This window comes from Trichechus manatus, unplaced genomic scaffold (assembly GCF_000243295.1).
Source record: "Trichechus manatus latirostris isolate Lorelei unplaced genomic scaffold, TriManLat1.0 scaffold00139, whole genome shotgun sequence".
Classification (NCBI taxonomy): domain Eukaryota; kingdom Metazoa; phylum Chordata; class Mammalia; order Sirenia; family Trichechidae; genus Trichechus; species Trichechus manatus.
The window spans coordinates 4,338,110-4,354,335 of NW_004444075.1; the positions used below are offsets into that span (position 1 = coordinate 4,338,110).

General features: G+C 40.2%; 1 protein-coding gene across 5 annotated transcripts in view; it reads right to left on the reverse strand.

Annotated features, from left to right (window-relative positions):
• NAA15 (N-alpha-acetyltransferase 15, NatA auxiliary subunit) overlaps window positions 1–11,534 on the reverse strand; it is an 85,239-nt gene extending 73,705 nt beyond the window's left edge. The window contains exons 1-2 of one of the 5 annotated variants that reach the window (XM_023739747.1): window positions 11,165–11,425; window positions 5,418–5,475 (exon numbers count right to left, since the gene is read on the reverse strand). In XM_023739747.1, the coding sequence (XP_023595515.1) occupies window positions 5,418–5,450 (33 nt within the window). In that variant the 5' untranslated portion in view covers window positions 5,451–5,475; window positions 11,165–11,425. Of the gene's footprint in view, window positions 1–5,417; window positions 6,309–11,164 lie in introns of those variants that run through there. The other 4 variants (XR_002825471.1, XM_004385482.2, XM_023739749.1 and 1 more) reach the window with 4 other exon arrangements.
• Window positions 11,535–16,226: the final 4,692 nt, after the last annotated feature.

Consider the following 16,226-nt stretch of genomic DNA (forward strand, 5'->3'; position numbering starts at 1 on the left):
AAAAATAAATAAATAAATAAAATAAAAATAAAAAATGGGCAAAGGAAATGAACAGACACTTCACCAAAGAAGACGTTCAAGCGGCCAACAGACACATGAGGAAATGCTCACGATCACTAGCCATTAGAGAAATGCAAATTAAAACCACAATGAGATACCATCTCACCCCACACCCCATAACAAATGTTGGAGACTGCAGGGAGACTGGAACTCTTATGCACTCCTGGTGGGAATGCAAAATGATAGAGCCATTTTGGAAAATGATATGGCGCTTCCTTAGAAAGCTAGAAATAGAAATACCATACGATCCAGCAATCCCACTCCTAGGAATATATCCTAGAGAAATAAGAGTCGTACTCAAATAGACATATGCACACCCATGTTCATGGCAGCATTGTTTACAATAGCAAAAAGATGGAAACAACCTAGATGCCCATCAACAGATGAATGGATAACTATGGTACATACACACAATGAAGTACTACGCAACGATAAAAAACAATGATGAATCTGTGAAGCATCTCATAACATGGATGAAACTGGAGGACATTATGCTAAGTGAAATAAGTCATTCACAAAAGGACAAATATTGTATGAGACCTCTATTGTAAAAACCCATGAAAAAAGTTTACACACAAAAAGTAACAATCTTTGTTCCTTACGAGGGATGGGAGGGGTAGGGGGGAAATACTAAATAGGCAATAGATAAGTGGTATTCGACAGTACACAATACTGGGGAAACCAGCACAACTTGTACAAGTAAAGGTCATGGAAGCTCCACAGACACATCCAAACTTCCTGAGGGACTGAACTGCTTGACGGAGGGCTGTGGGGACTGTGGTCTCGGGGAACATCTACCTCAACTGGCATAACACAGTTTATAAAGAGTGTTCTACATTCTACCTTGGTGAGTAGTGTCTGCGGTCTTAAAAACCTGTGAGCAGCCATCTAAGATACTCCACTGGTCTCACCCCTTCGGGAGCAAGGGAGAATGAAGAGAACAGGATATAAGGAAAAGATCAGTCCAAAGGACTAATGGACCACAGCTACCAAGGCCTCCAGCTGACTGACTCCAGTACAGCTAGATGGTGCCTGGCTACCACCACTGACTGCTCTGACCGAGATCACAACAAAGGGGTGTGGACAGAGCTGGAGAAGGATGTAGAACAAAATTCTAACACACACAAAAAAGACCAGGTTTACTGGCCTGAAAGAGACTGGAGAAACCCCAAGAGTATGGCCCCCAGACACCCTTTTAGCTCAGTGGTGAAGTCACTGCTGACTTCAGCTGAACTCAGCTGCGGACTGGACAGTCCCATAAAACAAAGCAGCACTAATGAGGCACAGCAGTCCAGGGACAAGGACTAGAAGCCAGAAGGGGACAGGAAAGCTGGTGATAGGGAACCCAAGCTTGAGTAAGGACAGTGTTGACGTGTAGTGGGGTTGTTAACCATTGTCATAGGGCAACATGTGCACTGTTAAATGAAAAACTATTTTGTTCTGTAAACCTTCATCTAAAGTGAGAATAGCAGCATAACTGGAAGAGCGTAGTCAATGTCACTGAACTGTGCATGTAGAAATTTTTGAAATGGTATACTTCTGGCTATGTACAGTTTCACCAAAAAAAAAAAAAGGTCATGAAGAGAGAGGGCTAACATGTTGTGGGGTTGTTAACCAACGTCATAAAACAATATGTGTACTGACTGCTTAATGAGAAACTATTTGTTCTGTAAACCTTCACCTGAAGTACAATTAAAAAAAAAAAAAAAAAAAACCGTAGAGCAAGGATTCAAACTCAGACTTTCCAGCTCTGAATCTATCATTTTTTTCACACCAGACTTCTTCCTTTTAGCATCAAAATTGTTTCAAACCACAAATTGATGTTCTACATTGTACTTTGGTGAGCAGCATCTCGGGTCTTAAAAGCTTGTGAGTGGCCAACTAAGATACTCCACTTGTCTCATCCCGTCCGAGCAAGGGAGAATGAAGAAAACCAAAGACACAAGGGAAAGATTAGTCCAAAGGACTAACGGACCGCAACTACCACGGCCTCCAACAGACTGAGTCCAGCACAACTACGCCGGGAGGGATTACAATACAGAGTCCCGGACAGAGCTGGAGAAAAGTGTAGAACAGAATTCTAACTCACAATAAAAGACCAAACTTACTGGCCTGACAGAGACTGGAGAAACCCCGAGAGTATGGCCCCTAAACACCCTTCTAGCTCAGTAATGAAGTCACTCTTGAGGTTCCCCCTTCAGCCAAAGATGAGACAGGCCCACAAAACAAAAACGAGACTAAAGGGGCACACCAGGCCAGGGACAAGGGCTAGAAGGCAAGAAGGGACAGGAAGGCTGGTAATAGAGAACCCAAGGTCGAGAAGGGGAGAGTGCTGACATGTCACGGAGTTGGTAACCAATGTCACAAAACAGTATGTGTACTAAGTGTTTAGTGAGAAGCTAGTTTGTTCTGTAAACCTTCATCTAAAGTAATAATGAAAAAGAAAAAAAACACAAACTGAACACATGCATATTTTATTTCCTTGGTTTTAAAACATTACTTAGTCTCTCCACAAAAATATTTAGAATGAATTAGCGTGAAACTTCTGATGCTCTTAAGTATAAAGCTTCCTCTGACAAAGAAAAGAAAGTTGGAAGAAGTTAAGTCTCCTTCATTATCATTCAGTGGTAGCAGCAATGAGGATGGCAAAAAATTTGACACAGTTTCAGGTACCAGATGCAAGACTGGGGCTCTAGCTTAGTAAGTGGCCACACTTCAGAGTAAGGAAAAAGAAAACCAGTTGCCATTGAGTCGATTCCAACTCATGGGACCCCATGTGTCAAAGTAGAACTGTGCCCCACAGAGTTTTCAATAGCTAATTTTCAGATACAGATCGCCATGCTTTTCTTCTGAGGCACCTGTGGGTAGACTCGAACCACCAACCTTTCAGTTAGCAGCCAAGTGCGTTAACAGAATGAATCACCTAGGGAGTCCCTAGTAAAGGAAAACCCAAACTAAACTGTCGCTGTCGAGTCAATTCTGACTCATAGCAACCCTTCCACAGCTGGTGAATTCGAACTGCTGACCTTCTGGTTAGCAGCCGAGCGCTTAACCACTGTGCCACCAGGGCTCCAGAGTAAAGTAAGAGCTATCCAAAACACTGACTATGTGATCTCTACATCACTGTTAGATAATATACAGTCAGTTCTACTATAACACTTGTTTTGAAAACACAAATTTGCTATAACACGACTGATATATTAGGAAACAATTTGAGCACCGTGAATCTCAAATTTCAAGTTTGCTTCAGAAACTAGGTGAACATGGAAAACTTTACTGAGCTGAAACTAGCCTAGTAGGAATACACAGCACATAGGCACACACCTCAAACATCTATCACTTCAGTTCACCTTGTGTGTCATGAGCCACACCCATCTACATCTGGTGTTAGAACTTTCCATCAGATTTCAGACAACCTCCTTCAACCACTTCATAATAACTCACAAGCTGCAATCCTTTCAAGGCTCACTTTCACAAGCAAACTGCAGGTCTTTTTCAAGGTAAAATGCTGTATTTATTGTAGTATTTATGTATTTTTTAACCATTTAACATGTGTAAAACTGTGTTGCCATTTTTATTAGATACTATCTTTGTTTTTAATCTGTCACTAATGAAGTTTTGAGTGCTGTGTCCAAACCCATTTTCCCCATAAATCATACAGTTTTTAATGAGTAATTTTGCCTAGGACGGTGACTTTTAGGAACCCATATGTCCTGATATATCAGAACTGACTGCATATAAAGCGAACAGAAGTAAATTTTGAACAATGTAATCATAAATATTAGCTGCACTTATTACAATTCCCTCCAAAGAGTGTTGAAAGGATTCTTTCAACTAACATGTAAAAAGCCTAGCATAAAATCTGGCTCAAACCAGACGTTCAGTAAATGTTACTTTACTTCATTTCTTCCTTCTCAAAGATTCTGACACAGACTCAAGTACTGATAACCAAAGGAGATCTTGCAATCTCTAGTGAGATCTCTCTGAAAAACAGAGTAACATATAAAGTGTAAGCCATTATCATGAAGGAAAAAAATACTTTGTTATACTGGAATGCCAACCATGTGTGCAAGTAGATGACTGACTCTAAGGCTTTTTTAAGGTCTGTATTTTTTAAAGCAAACTTTCATTTCTCCTTTTACATACACTCAGATAAAACAACACTTTACAAATGCCACATAGGAATGTTTAAATAATCTCCTCTGTAACAAAATCAAATGGAATCTTCAAGATTAAAAATATCACTGACTTTGAACAAGATTAGAGGTTTCCCAGCAGGCTTTAACAGAAATTTCAAATTATTTCAACAAAGATTTGCTCACATTTTAGTAACCAAAGAAAATACCTCCACATCATTTATTTCTACACTGCAATTTTTATTTTACTTTCCAAGGGCAAAAAAGAAAGATTGTTTCTAATAAACTAAAAATTTAAGAAATTATTTTGATTCCACATTAAGCAAGTCATGAACAATATAATTCATAGGTTACGGGGGTGGGGGAAGACTAAACGCAACAAGTTAAGCTCATTTTTTTAAAGTTACAACTTCAACACAATTTTGCACAATACACAGCATAAAACAACTTAGATATAAGTATACAGCTAACATTCCAGAGAAATCCCCCCAAATCAAGAAAACAACCACAGCATAAAATCCCCTCAACGCCAACAACATTTATACCAAGAATCAACACTCTCTTAAACCTCTTCACTTTGTCTCACCATTAGCGCTGGCAACTGACACTTTCAGAACTATTTTACACTAAGAAACTAAGTTTTTCTCGCTTCATTAGCGTTATCGCCTATAGAGAGCAAAGCTGTATTTAGATGTGAATGCTAATGGTTGACTAGGCTCAGTGATTAGCTAAGTGACTTGCTCTCGCACACCAGCAGCCCAGCATACCTTTCCAAACTCCAAGAACTCGACTTGATTTAAAATTTTTTTCCCTGAAATTACATTCATAAAACAACTCAAAACAAGGATATTTTTCATCTTATATTCCTGTTTCATACTGTCATATACAGTGGTCCTTAACCTTGACTATGTCAAATCAGTTGTAGAGGTTTATAAAACAACAGATGCCTAAACAGTACTATCTGAGATTATGATTCAAACAAACTCATTTCATCTGGATACCATTTTTCCTCCAATGCTAAAACAACCAAAAAGGAAATAAAAATAAGATTTTCCTCTTATTATGCTTTTGTGATGAGAGAAAAGCCATGTAAACAAACTAATACTCTGATTCATTCATAAATGAAACTTTCAAGATCGTATCGGATAATACAGGTTCTGCTTAATATCCTACAATTATCTTATGTAATAATGTGTTCTACAGTGCCAAGGCCCAGCTTACCTCTCTTCTCCAAATATCTTTATGCAAGCACATAATCCAAAGATTTTTTTCTCTTGTCCTGTAATTACAGTTTTAACACTCATTTCATAAACAAATAGTTATTAAACATCTATGTGTACATCATTCTAACCAATGCAGATACAGGTAGTTCACAGTTCAAAAACCTCATGAAAATTACATTTTAATTGCAGAAGACATGTAAACATACAAATATATGTCAGATGGCAATAAGTAATATGAAGAAGAATAAAGCAGGGAAGAAAAATAAGAAGACTGGGGAGGACTTCTATTTTATAAAAGGCAATGGTCAATGAAAGTCTCTACAACATTTAGAGGACACTTGAGCGGAGTCCTAAAAGAAGAGAGGAAGCAACCCATGTAGGTATCTGGAGAAGAAATTTTTCAACAAATAGCCCTTTGTATATAATCTCTTGTATGACCTAAATTTTCGTGTCCAACAATGCTTTTATGAACAAGAATGATATATCTACATCTATGCTGTCAGAAACAGAAATACTATAGGAAATAATGCACACTAAGGAAAAACATACCATTCATTTGAGACAGATCAGCCAGTAGCTCTCCAGACCTCTAAACATGCAGGGCACCATGTCTGGGAACTGTCCTTTAACCCATGGTTCCAAGCCATAGTTAGGACGGTAACTCTATTATTATCAAATAACTAGTTTTAGTGAGCCCCAATAATGACTCTGGAGGATGCAAGACTTTGAAATACCTACAGAATCAAACATTAAATTCAATGCCTTTAAGTTTTTGTCTACTTTACTAAATATATAGGTTTGTCTACTACTAATTGAAAACTAAGAGTCCTGGTGGTGCAGTGGTTAATAGTTTGGGTGCTAACCAAAAGGTCGGCAGTTCAAATCCACCAGCTGCTCCTTGGAAACCCTATGGAGCAGTTCTACTCTGTCCTACAGGGTCGCTGTAAGTTGGAATTGATTCGACGGCAACAGCTTTGGTTTTTGGTTTGGTATTGAAAACTAAACTGTAGTTACCCTTTCATTTTTTTTTTTACCAGAATACATTATTTTCCCAAATAATCTGCACAAGCAAGTATTTTTTAACCTACTCACCTGACCCACAGACTCCTTTTTGAAAACATTTCAGGTCTCTAACACAATAAAGCATTTAAAAAATGTGCTTTGTCAGTTGAAAATAAAAACATATTATTTGCTCATTCATACTACACTTCACTCCAGAAAAGATTTAAGGCAGAAATTAAAAAGTAAACAGAGTGAATTTACCACTTTGATCAAAAGGCTTTTTACTTACTAGATTTTTGCAGAACTTTTAGAAAATATGTTGTGGTTTGTATAATGTATTTGCATTATAGTAAAACTGTATTTCGTTTTCTAATATATTTTTAAACAGAAATGTATCCCAGTTGAAATATTTGATTACGTGCTATGTACAAAAGAAGCGATTTCACAAACGCAATGTATTATTTCCATTTTTTGTTTTTTCTTGTATTTTAAACACATGGAGTACAGGCAAAGTCTATTAAAACCAATTTCAAGTTACTGTCCATATTCAGTTGCAAAACTAGAATTAGGTCACATAGAAATTTAGTTAAATCAACTGACCATCCATGTATATGGAAACCTACCTGTTACAATTCCCAATTTTACTTTCATTTGCCACTAAATCTAACCTATCCTTTATTGTAGAAACAGCACTTTCTCCAAAAGCAATAAATCTAATGAAGTTTCTCTACCTACACTGGGTTGGACCTAATAATTATTACAACTCTTACCTAACAAAGAATTCTCTTCCCCTCACTTCCCTTCAAAAACAGATTAACACTAGACAGATACGGTGTAACTGCCACTGGAAAAACAAAGTTTGGTTCCTGATTCTAACACTAGCTGCTTAGCTTGAGCAAGTTACTTGACCTTAATCTCAGTCTGTCTCCTTAATAAAAATATTTCCTACCTTGAAAACAGTGAGAATTAAGAAAGAAGGGCTCTAAAAAGTACACAGAGTAATTTGGGAAAAAAAAGATGAGACAAATATGCAACAAAACTGAAGTTTTGACAATAGACTACATCAAACCAGGTAAATCCACTGCAGTAACTGAATTTTTTGCAAGCTAAAGTCTAACTCAAACTTCCATCAAAAAATTAAGGCAAAAACATATCTCATTATTTTGAAATGTTGTCTCGACTTTTTTTTAAATACAGACTAATTTCATCTCCTACTTAAGTTTACTACAAACAAGTATGGCACCACCAACAAAGCTGAAAACCTGAATGCTGCTATAACGATTCAGTAAGTTACCAACCTAGCAACACTGATTACAAGGCCTCAGGGTCAATCTGCTGCAAAAGACCTCTTCAAGTTGTTAAAAAGCAAAGATGTCACTTTGAGGATTAAGATGAACCTGACCCAACCTATGGGTATTTTCAATCGCCTCATACATACAAAAGCTGGACAATATATAAGGAAGACCAAAGAACTGATGCCTTTGAATCATGGTGTGCTGGTGAAGAATACTGAATATACCATGGAATGTCAGGAGAACCGTGCCCTCATGGCCCAGTGATTAAGAGCTTGGCTGCTAACCAAAAGATCAGCAGTTTGAATCCACCAGCCTCTCCTTGGAAACCCTATGGTGCAGTTCTGCTCTGTCCTATAGGGTTGCTCAACAGCAGCGGGTTAGGTTTTCAGTAGTGAAAAGAACAAACAAGTCTGTCTTGGTAGAAGTACAGCCAGAGTGCTCCTTGGAAGAGAGGATGGCAAGACTTCGTCTTACATACTTTGGGCATGTTATCAGGAGGGATCAGTCCCTGGAGAAGAACATTATGCTTGGTAAAGCAGAGGGTCAGTGAAAAAGAAGAAAACCCTCAATGAGATGAACTGACACAGTGGCTGCAACAACGGGCTCAAATATAGCAATGACTGAGAGGATGGCAAAGGATCGATCAGGCAGTGTTTCGTTCTCCTGTACGCAGGGTCGCTATGAGTCGGAACCAACTCGATGGCAACTACAATAACAAACAGAGTATGTCAAATTTTTCTGATTTTTTTTGGGGGGGGGGGTGCTTAAAAAAAAGAACTAATTTACTATAAAAGCTGAGGAAGCAAAAGCTTTTTAAAAACAAATGCTAACTATCCTTTCGGTTAGTAAAATTTTCTTCATTCCTAATTAAGAGAACAATGACATTATATCCCCTTTCTTCATTTACTGATTTTCACATTTCTCAGAACTTCTTAATCTTTTGTATACACCTTATCACAATAAATTCTCTAGCACTTTGATTTTAACAATGAATTTAAAGTTTTTACCCTCCTTCACAACCAAAAACATTGTTTAAGATTCTTAATTAAAAACTGCTATCCTATGAATGGTTAAACAAACTGTGGTACATCCATATCAGAGAATAATAATCAGCAAAATAAAAAGGAACAAACGCAACAACCTAGATGAATCACAAGGCAATTATGCTGAGTAAAAAAGCCAATACCAAAAAGTTATATATTGTATGATTCCTTTCATAAAACGTTCTTAAAATGACAAAAATATAGAAATAGAGAACAGATTAGTGGTTGCCACAAGTTGAGGGGCAAAGGGAGTGGGAGGGAGGTGGTTGTGGTTCTAAAAAGACAACACAAGGATTCTTGGGCTGATGGAACTGTTCCATGTATCCTTATTGTGGTGGTGGATATAGAATCTACACATGTGATTTTTAACACTGCACAGAACTAAATGCACACAAATGAGTGCAAGTAAAACTGGGGAAATCTGAGTAAGATTTGGTAGATTATATCAATGTTATGATACCGAACTACAGTTTTGCAAGGCATTAGTACTGGGGGGAACTGGGTAAAGATTATAAGATATCTTTCTGAACTATTTCTTACAACTGTGTATGAATCCACAATTGTCGCAATAAAAAGTTTGATTTTAAAAACGTGCTAAATCTCCCTAACAAATGGGAAAATTTGAATATGAACTGGATATTAGACAATATTAGGGAATAATTGTTAACAATACTATGATTAAACAGGAGAATGTCCTTATTCTTAGGAAATGTTTGTTGAAACATTTTGGGATGAAGTATTACGTCTGCAACTTAAATGTTTTACATATATAGGGAGAGAAAGAAAGCATATATGGCAAAATGTTTATTAAATTAAGGTAAAAGATTCATGAGTGTTCCCTGTACTCTTCTTTTTTCAGCTTGAATTTTTTTCAATATAAAGAGTTTGCGGCGATTAAAGACAAGTTGCTATCCTAGAACTGTGTAATAGTCCTGCACACCAATGTCTTTCCGAATGTTTAAAAACAAACTGAAGCTGTAAAACCATGCAGTAGTTCCACCTACACTCCACTTAGTTGTAAAATAAAAAATAATAATAGTTAGGATTTCAAAGTCACCAAGAATTACATAGTATTAGATGTGACTTGCTCACGTTTTTCAATATGAATTAACTAGATTTGGGCACATGGATATGTTTGCAATATTAAAGCTCAACACAGATTACTCTTTTTTATTTGTAGGAAAACTTAATCCCCAGAGTACGTCCACTTTTTCAAACAAATAAAATAAATTCTAATTACAAGAGAGAAAGCTATCGCTTCCATACACACCCCCCAAATTTTAAAAGTCGTTTAAGTTGGGCAAGTACAGTTAATTCTTTCATTTAAAAAAATGTTTGCATGAAACGAACAACCCACACACTAAAATGCCAAAAAACGTGCTACAGTGTATTACTTATAGCGCCAAGGCTACAGGCCACACTTTACAATGTAAACAGTCCTTCAAACATCACCGCGTTTCTGGTTTTAAAAAAACGCGAACTAAACACATTAGTAATGTAGGAATTAAGTAAGTCAGAGCTGGCCTCAACAAGATCCATCTCAAAAGTTCTTATATTCTCTTTTCTCTGATGCTAAGTTTTTTGCATCAGTGTTACACACTTTAATCTGAAAGAAAAGTCTGTCTAGAACTAAAGACTCAAAACTTTTCACTTCCTACCGGACCGCCCCCTCGCAATGGGCCCCACCTCCCGAGGCGGGTGATGGGGTGCGGCTGTTTCCCGCTCCGAAACTAAGAAATAAATGCCTCTTCCCTACTCCAGAAAGGAGGCAACACGACAGGCCAAGGAGCAGCAGACTCAAGTATGCAACTAACTACAGGAGGTAGTTGTTTAGAAAGCTTCCTTTCCTCCACTGAACTCCTTTCCTTTCTTCACATATCGTTCAGTGACCCCGGGCCGGGCGGGGACAGGTGAATCCTAAGAGGAAAGGAAGAGGGAGGGACGGACGATGGAGGGAGCGCCGCGCTTAGGCAATGAATGAGCGGTGCTGCATCGGCACCACCTGTTCCTTCCATGGATGCCCCCAGCCTGGTGGCAGGGTTCCCGCACCATCAGGGCCGCGACTCCTGTTCGTGTTGCCGGCTACCCAGTTAAAGGCCGAGAGTCGCCTCCCCTCGCTCGGAGCCGAGGAAAACTGGCACTCTAGAAGCCGGTAGGTAGGGGCCTAGTCCGGAACCAGGGCCTCCGAAGCGTGGGGACGACAGAATGAAGCCTGTGGTCCCCAGTACGCGGGCCCAAGTGGGATCCAGAGGAAGGGAACGAGGGAGTGAGTTCAGTTTCATTAGAAGTACGAAGGCCGGGTCCCGGACGGGGGTGGCTCGGTGCCCGCCGGGCCGATGTTAGGGGTGACAGGCCCGGGTACGAGCTAAATCCTACCCACTACTTGCCCAGAATCTCACACTTACCAAGATCCGCTTGAAGAGCGCGTTCTCCTTGGGCGGGAGGCTCACGGCCGGCATCGTTCCGGCTCCTCCCGCTGCTCCCGCCACCACCCGGCTCGGTCAGGCTGTTTGTCCGACCGCCGCCGGCGCCGTTCCCTGTCTGCTTCAGCGTTGAATGCCCCGATCCGCCGCCGCTCCTAGGCCTTGGGTGTCGCCACGTCGCCCTAACCAGACACCCCTTGCCCCTCGTTGTCTTTTTTCCTTTCTCACTTAACGCTGCCGCTGCCTCCTCCCCCCCCCCCACGGGTCTCCGTCGGCGGTTCACGTGGTAACTGAACAGACCGACAGAGGCAGCCAAAATGGCGGACGCAGAGCGCTTTCCCACCCGGGTCACACCTCCTAGCACGCAGGCGCGATGACCTCTTTTCCCCACCTCTTCTGTCCTGGAGCTTGCCGGGAAACCTGGAAGCCGGCCAGCGAGCGAAGGGCTTAAGGGTCGCGGCGGGCGTTTCCCATCCTGTCCGTGCGAAGTGTCTGGAAGATGCCCGGGGAGAGAGGGGCAAGTGGGCAACTCCGGTTGCGACCGCCTCCACATCAAAAATAGCCTTTCCTGCTAAGTTGGCCTCTCATTCATTAGGTAGACTGTCCCAGACTATATGATCCAAATGTGAGCTGTAACTGCTAACTAAAATGCAGGTGTTTTAAGAAGCGCTGTGATCGTGAGAAGCGCCTATTTAAGGAGGAGAAGCGGAGGGGAAATGGAGAAGACTGCACCGCAGTGGAACTTGTGAACAGATATGAAGGAAAGGGGCTTAATAGAGTCTGAAAAGTGTGAAAGAGTTCGATTAAATGAGTCTGGCTGAAGTATGGTTAATTTGGCGAATGTTGCTTAAGATGAGCCTAGAGAGGTAGTTAGCCAGATCCGATGTGCCGTATTTGCTCTGCTAAAGGGGCCTCTGCAAGTTAAAAACCAAAGAATCAAACCGGTTGCCGTCGACTCGATTCCGACTCATAGCAACCCTGAAGGTTAGAGTAGGTGTTTTGATTTCACTTTGAGGCCATACAGTGCAGTGTTGACGAACTATATGAGGTACTTTGTGCTGGTAAATTCAGCGACATTGACTCCCCTGGAACTGACTGGCCTCAAGCTAGTGCCTAGTTAAACTCCCTATCACCGCAAATCCTCAAAGCTTAGAAGCTGATGAGTATCTGAAGAATACTAGAGAGCACAACTGCAATGGGCAAGGTCAGACTAGGTACTGAATAGGATCCCTTTCACTCTGATTGTATATAAGCAATGTGTATATGTCATTTCATTAACAACTGAGAGTAAAAGTTTATCAAAGTGGCATTTCTTTGATTATTTCAGTTTTTTTCACGTCATTTTTACCCTTGGCTTTTGATGATCTCTTACCAGATCCTGAATTTGATCTGTAGCATTCTTTGCATCATAAGTCAATGAAAAATGTATGTAATGGTTTTGCTTTTTATTTATTTATTTTATTCACATAGATCTGTTTTCAACTTGGAGCCCTGGTGGCAAAGTGGTTAAGAGCTGGCCTGCTAAGTAAATGGTGGGCAGTTGGCAATTCGAATCCACCAGCTGCTTGGAAACCCTATGGGGCAGTTTTACCCTGTCCTATAGGGTCATTGAGTTGGACTCCACTCGCCGACAATGGTTTTTTTGGATTTACGACTTGCTCTGACCTTCCCTGGAAGGTGTGAGTTGAGTAAGACATTTCGCAGTGGAAAAATATGGAACTAAAGCTTGGGTTTTCTGGTGGCCATCTCAAATGCCCTCTCCCTTTGCCTGGGTCATGAGGTTTTAACATTCAAATCCTGGAATTTCCCTGAATTTTGTGATTTCTATTCAAAAGTTTCATTAAGGAAATTGTATTTACATGAACCGTGTTTAAGTTTTAGAGTATGGCCAGTTTGGGTTTTGTTTTGTTTTGAGAATTTATTTGTGAGGATTTTTTTTACATAAATGGAATCATACTATACATATTTATCCTCAACTTTCTTACTCTTTCTGTTCTAAGCCCTTGAGTTGTGAGGTCCATCCAGTTCACTTTGATGGGGTTGAGGGAGGGGTTGCATTGTGCTGGGGGCCTTTATGGGGGAGCAAACTAGTCCCTAACCAGTTTGTAGGAGCCTGGATGTGGCACATACAGTTAAATGCTCAACTACTAACCAAAAGTTTGGCGGTTTGAACCCACTCAGAGGCGCCTTGGAAGATAAGCCTGGTGATATGCTTCCAAAAGGTCACAGCCTTGAAAACCCTATGGAGCAGTTCTACTCTGCACACATGGGTTTGCCATGAGTCAGAATCAACTAGCTGGCAACTAACAACAACTGGTCTGGAGGCCCCCTTAGAAGCCCTTTTTTTCCTCTGTATCCTTTTCCTGCCTCCCCCTCTTCCCACCTCTCATCTTCTCATCCTCGCATTTATTTAGTGATAAAGATTCCTTGTGCCACAATGGTTAAGTGCTTGGCTGTAAACTGAAAGGTCAGTTGTTCGAACCCACCAGCCACTCTGGTGGGAGAAAAGACCTGGCAATCTGCTTCCATAAAGATAACAGCCTAGGAAACCCTATGGGGCAGTTCTACTCTGTCATATAGGGTCACTATCGAATCGAGTAGACAACACATAACAACAACAATTTAGTGAGAAGCTACAAACTTCACTGCCCCCAAGAGATCTTTCAGTCAAATGTATCTGAATTAGTAATAGTTAGAAAAATGTTCCAACCACAGGTGATAATTTTAGCTTAGCTACTGTCATGGATTGAATTGTGTCCCCCAAAATATGTGTCAACTTGGTTAGGTCATGATTCCCAGTATTGTGTGGTTGTCCTCCATTTTGTGACTGTAATTTTATGTTAAAAAGGATTAGGGTGGGATTGTAACACCTTTACCCAGGTCACATCACTCATCCAATGTAAAGGGAGTTTCCCTGGGGTGTGGCCTGCACCACCTTTTATCTAACAAGAGATGAAAAGGAAGTGAGCAGAGAGGGGGGACCTCATACCACAAGAAAGCAGCACCAGGAGCAGAGCACGTCCTTTGGACCTGGGGTCCCTGTACCTGAGAAGCTGCTGGACCAGGGGAAGAGTGTTGAGAAGGCCAACTGAGAGAGAAAGCCTTCCCCTGGAGCTGATGCCCTGAATTTGGACTTTTAGCCTACTTTACCGTGAGAAGTAAATTTCTCTTTGTTAAAGCCATCCACTTGTGGTGTTTCTGTTATAGCAGCGCTAGATGACTAAGATAGCTACTGACTTGGGTTTCCAAATCTCTGGCTTCATATCCAAAAATTCCTACAGCAATATTACTTGCTACATTTTTTGAAATTTCTCCTGTATAAAATACTATTTTCCCCTTTGTAGGGAGAGAATTTCTGGCCTTTGAAATTGTCGTTTCTCAGAAGCTGAGTACCTGAATAAATGAGCCAGTAATACAGTTTGGCAAATGTTACATCTTTTTGGCTAATAACAAATCGCAAGTTTTAGGACCAGATTAGAGTGCTGATCTGGTTCAACATGTATCTGATTCATATCCTAGTTAAAATGCAGCCACAGATAACATCAGTCTGACCATACAGTCTAGTGACTTGAAAGCCTGCATTCCACAATAAATACCTATTCTTATCATGGCTGACAAATGGAAATCCCATTTAACTTGAGTGATGCTGTGAATGACATTATGCAGGAAGTTAACATATCTGAGGTGGAATGATGATGATAGTTCATTCATCCTACCCCATGTATTTGCATGTCACTACTGTCAAAGTCCTGGAGCCCTGGTGGTACAGTGGTTAAGAGCTCAGGCAGCTAACCAAAAGGTCGGCAGTTTGTATCCACCAGCCACTTCTTGGAAACCCTATGGGGTAGTTCTACTCTATCCTTTAGGGTCACTGTGACTATGAGTCAGAATTGACTCAATGGCAGCAGGTTTTATTGTCAAAATGCCTCTTCCAAACAAAAAAATAATTTACCTTGCAAGCTTTAATTCTACAAAAGTGATACATATAGTGTAATTTTTCCACTGAAAACGAACCTTCATATATGTAAGATGTTCTCAACTGACACTTTTTACAGCTTAATTATTATTTAAATTATATAGAAAAACAACATAAAAGAAAGGTATTTGCCACCAGGATTTAACAAATACTAACATTTTGCTGTTACTTCTGATCTTTTTTTTTTAAAATTGGATATACATGGGGAGCTCTATCCCTTTCAGAGCCTGATTTTGATCTGTATTAATTTTCAGGTATCATAAATCAATAAATATATACAGTGGTTTTGCACTTTTTGTTTACTTTGCATATTGTACTGTTTTCAATTCTTGCCCTTCCTTAACACTCCCTGAGAAGTTTGAGCTGAGTAAGATGTTTCCTAGTGGAAAAATGTGGGACTAAAACTTGGGTTTACTAGCTGCTAACTCAATGCTCTCTCCCTTTGCCTGGGTCATAAATAAGCTTATAACATTCAAATCCTGGAGATGTTTAAATGTCATGAAGCAACTTCTACCAAAATATAGCTATTAGCTCCCGACTGGAATTGCTTCATCAGGACTCTCTTCAAGATGGAGTTTCACGTACAGCTGCCTGCTCTAAGTGTAGGGTTCCATCAGCTCTAACATGCTGAGAGAAAAGCACTCATACTTCAATACTTTCCAAAAATATACACTAGTAAAAGGATATAGGGACCAAAGCTCTGAAAAAGAACAAAACAGTCTTTCCCAAGAGCAGTACTGAAATTAGTAATGTGCTTGCTGGTTCTGTGTACACTGACTAACCATGGCTTCTGTTCCAACTTGTTGGATAATAGCGAAAGCTTCGTCAGGACAAGCTCACAGGGGATGGTGTGAAAAGGATATACCACTGAGGCGTTGCTGAGTGGACAAGAAGCCAAAAAGTTGAGAACCAACCACTGACTCAGCACATTAGCTGAGTGGTTTGCTTACTTGAGCATGAATACTGGAGACTCAAACTAGGTTACAAAACTACAAAGTGACTCACAAGTTAGCAATCCAATTGGCCAACAGTTGCGTGTAAAATTGATCCAGAAAGCATCGTACAATT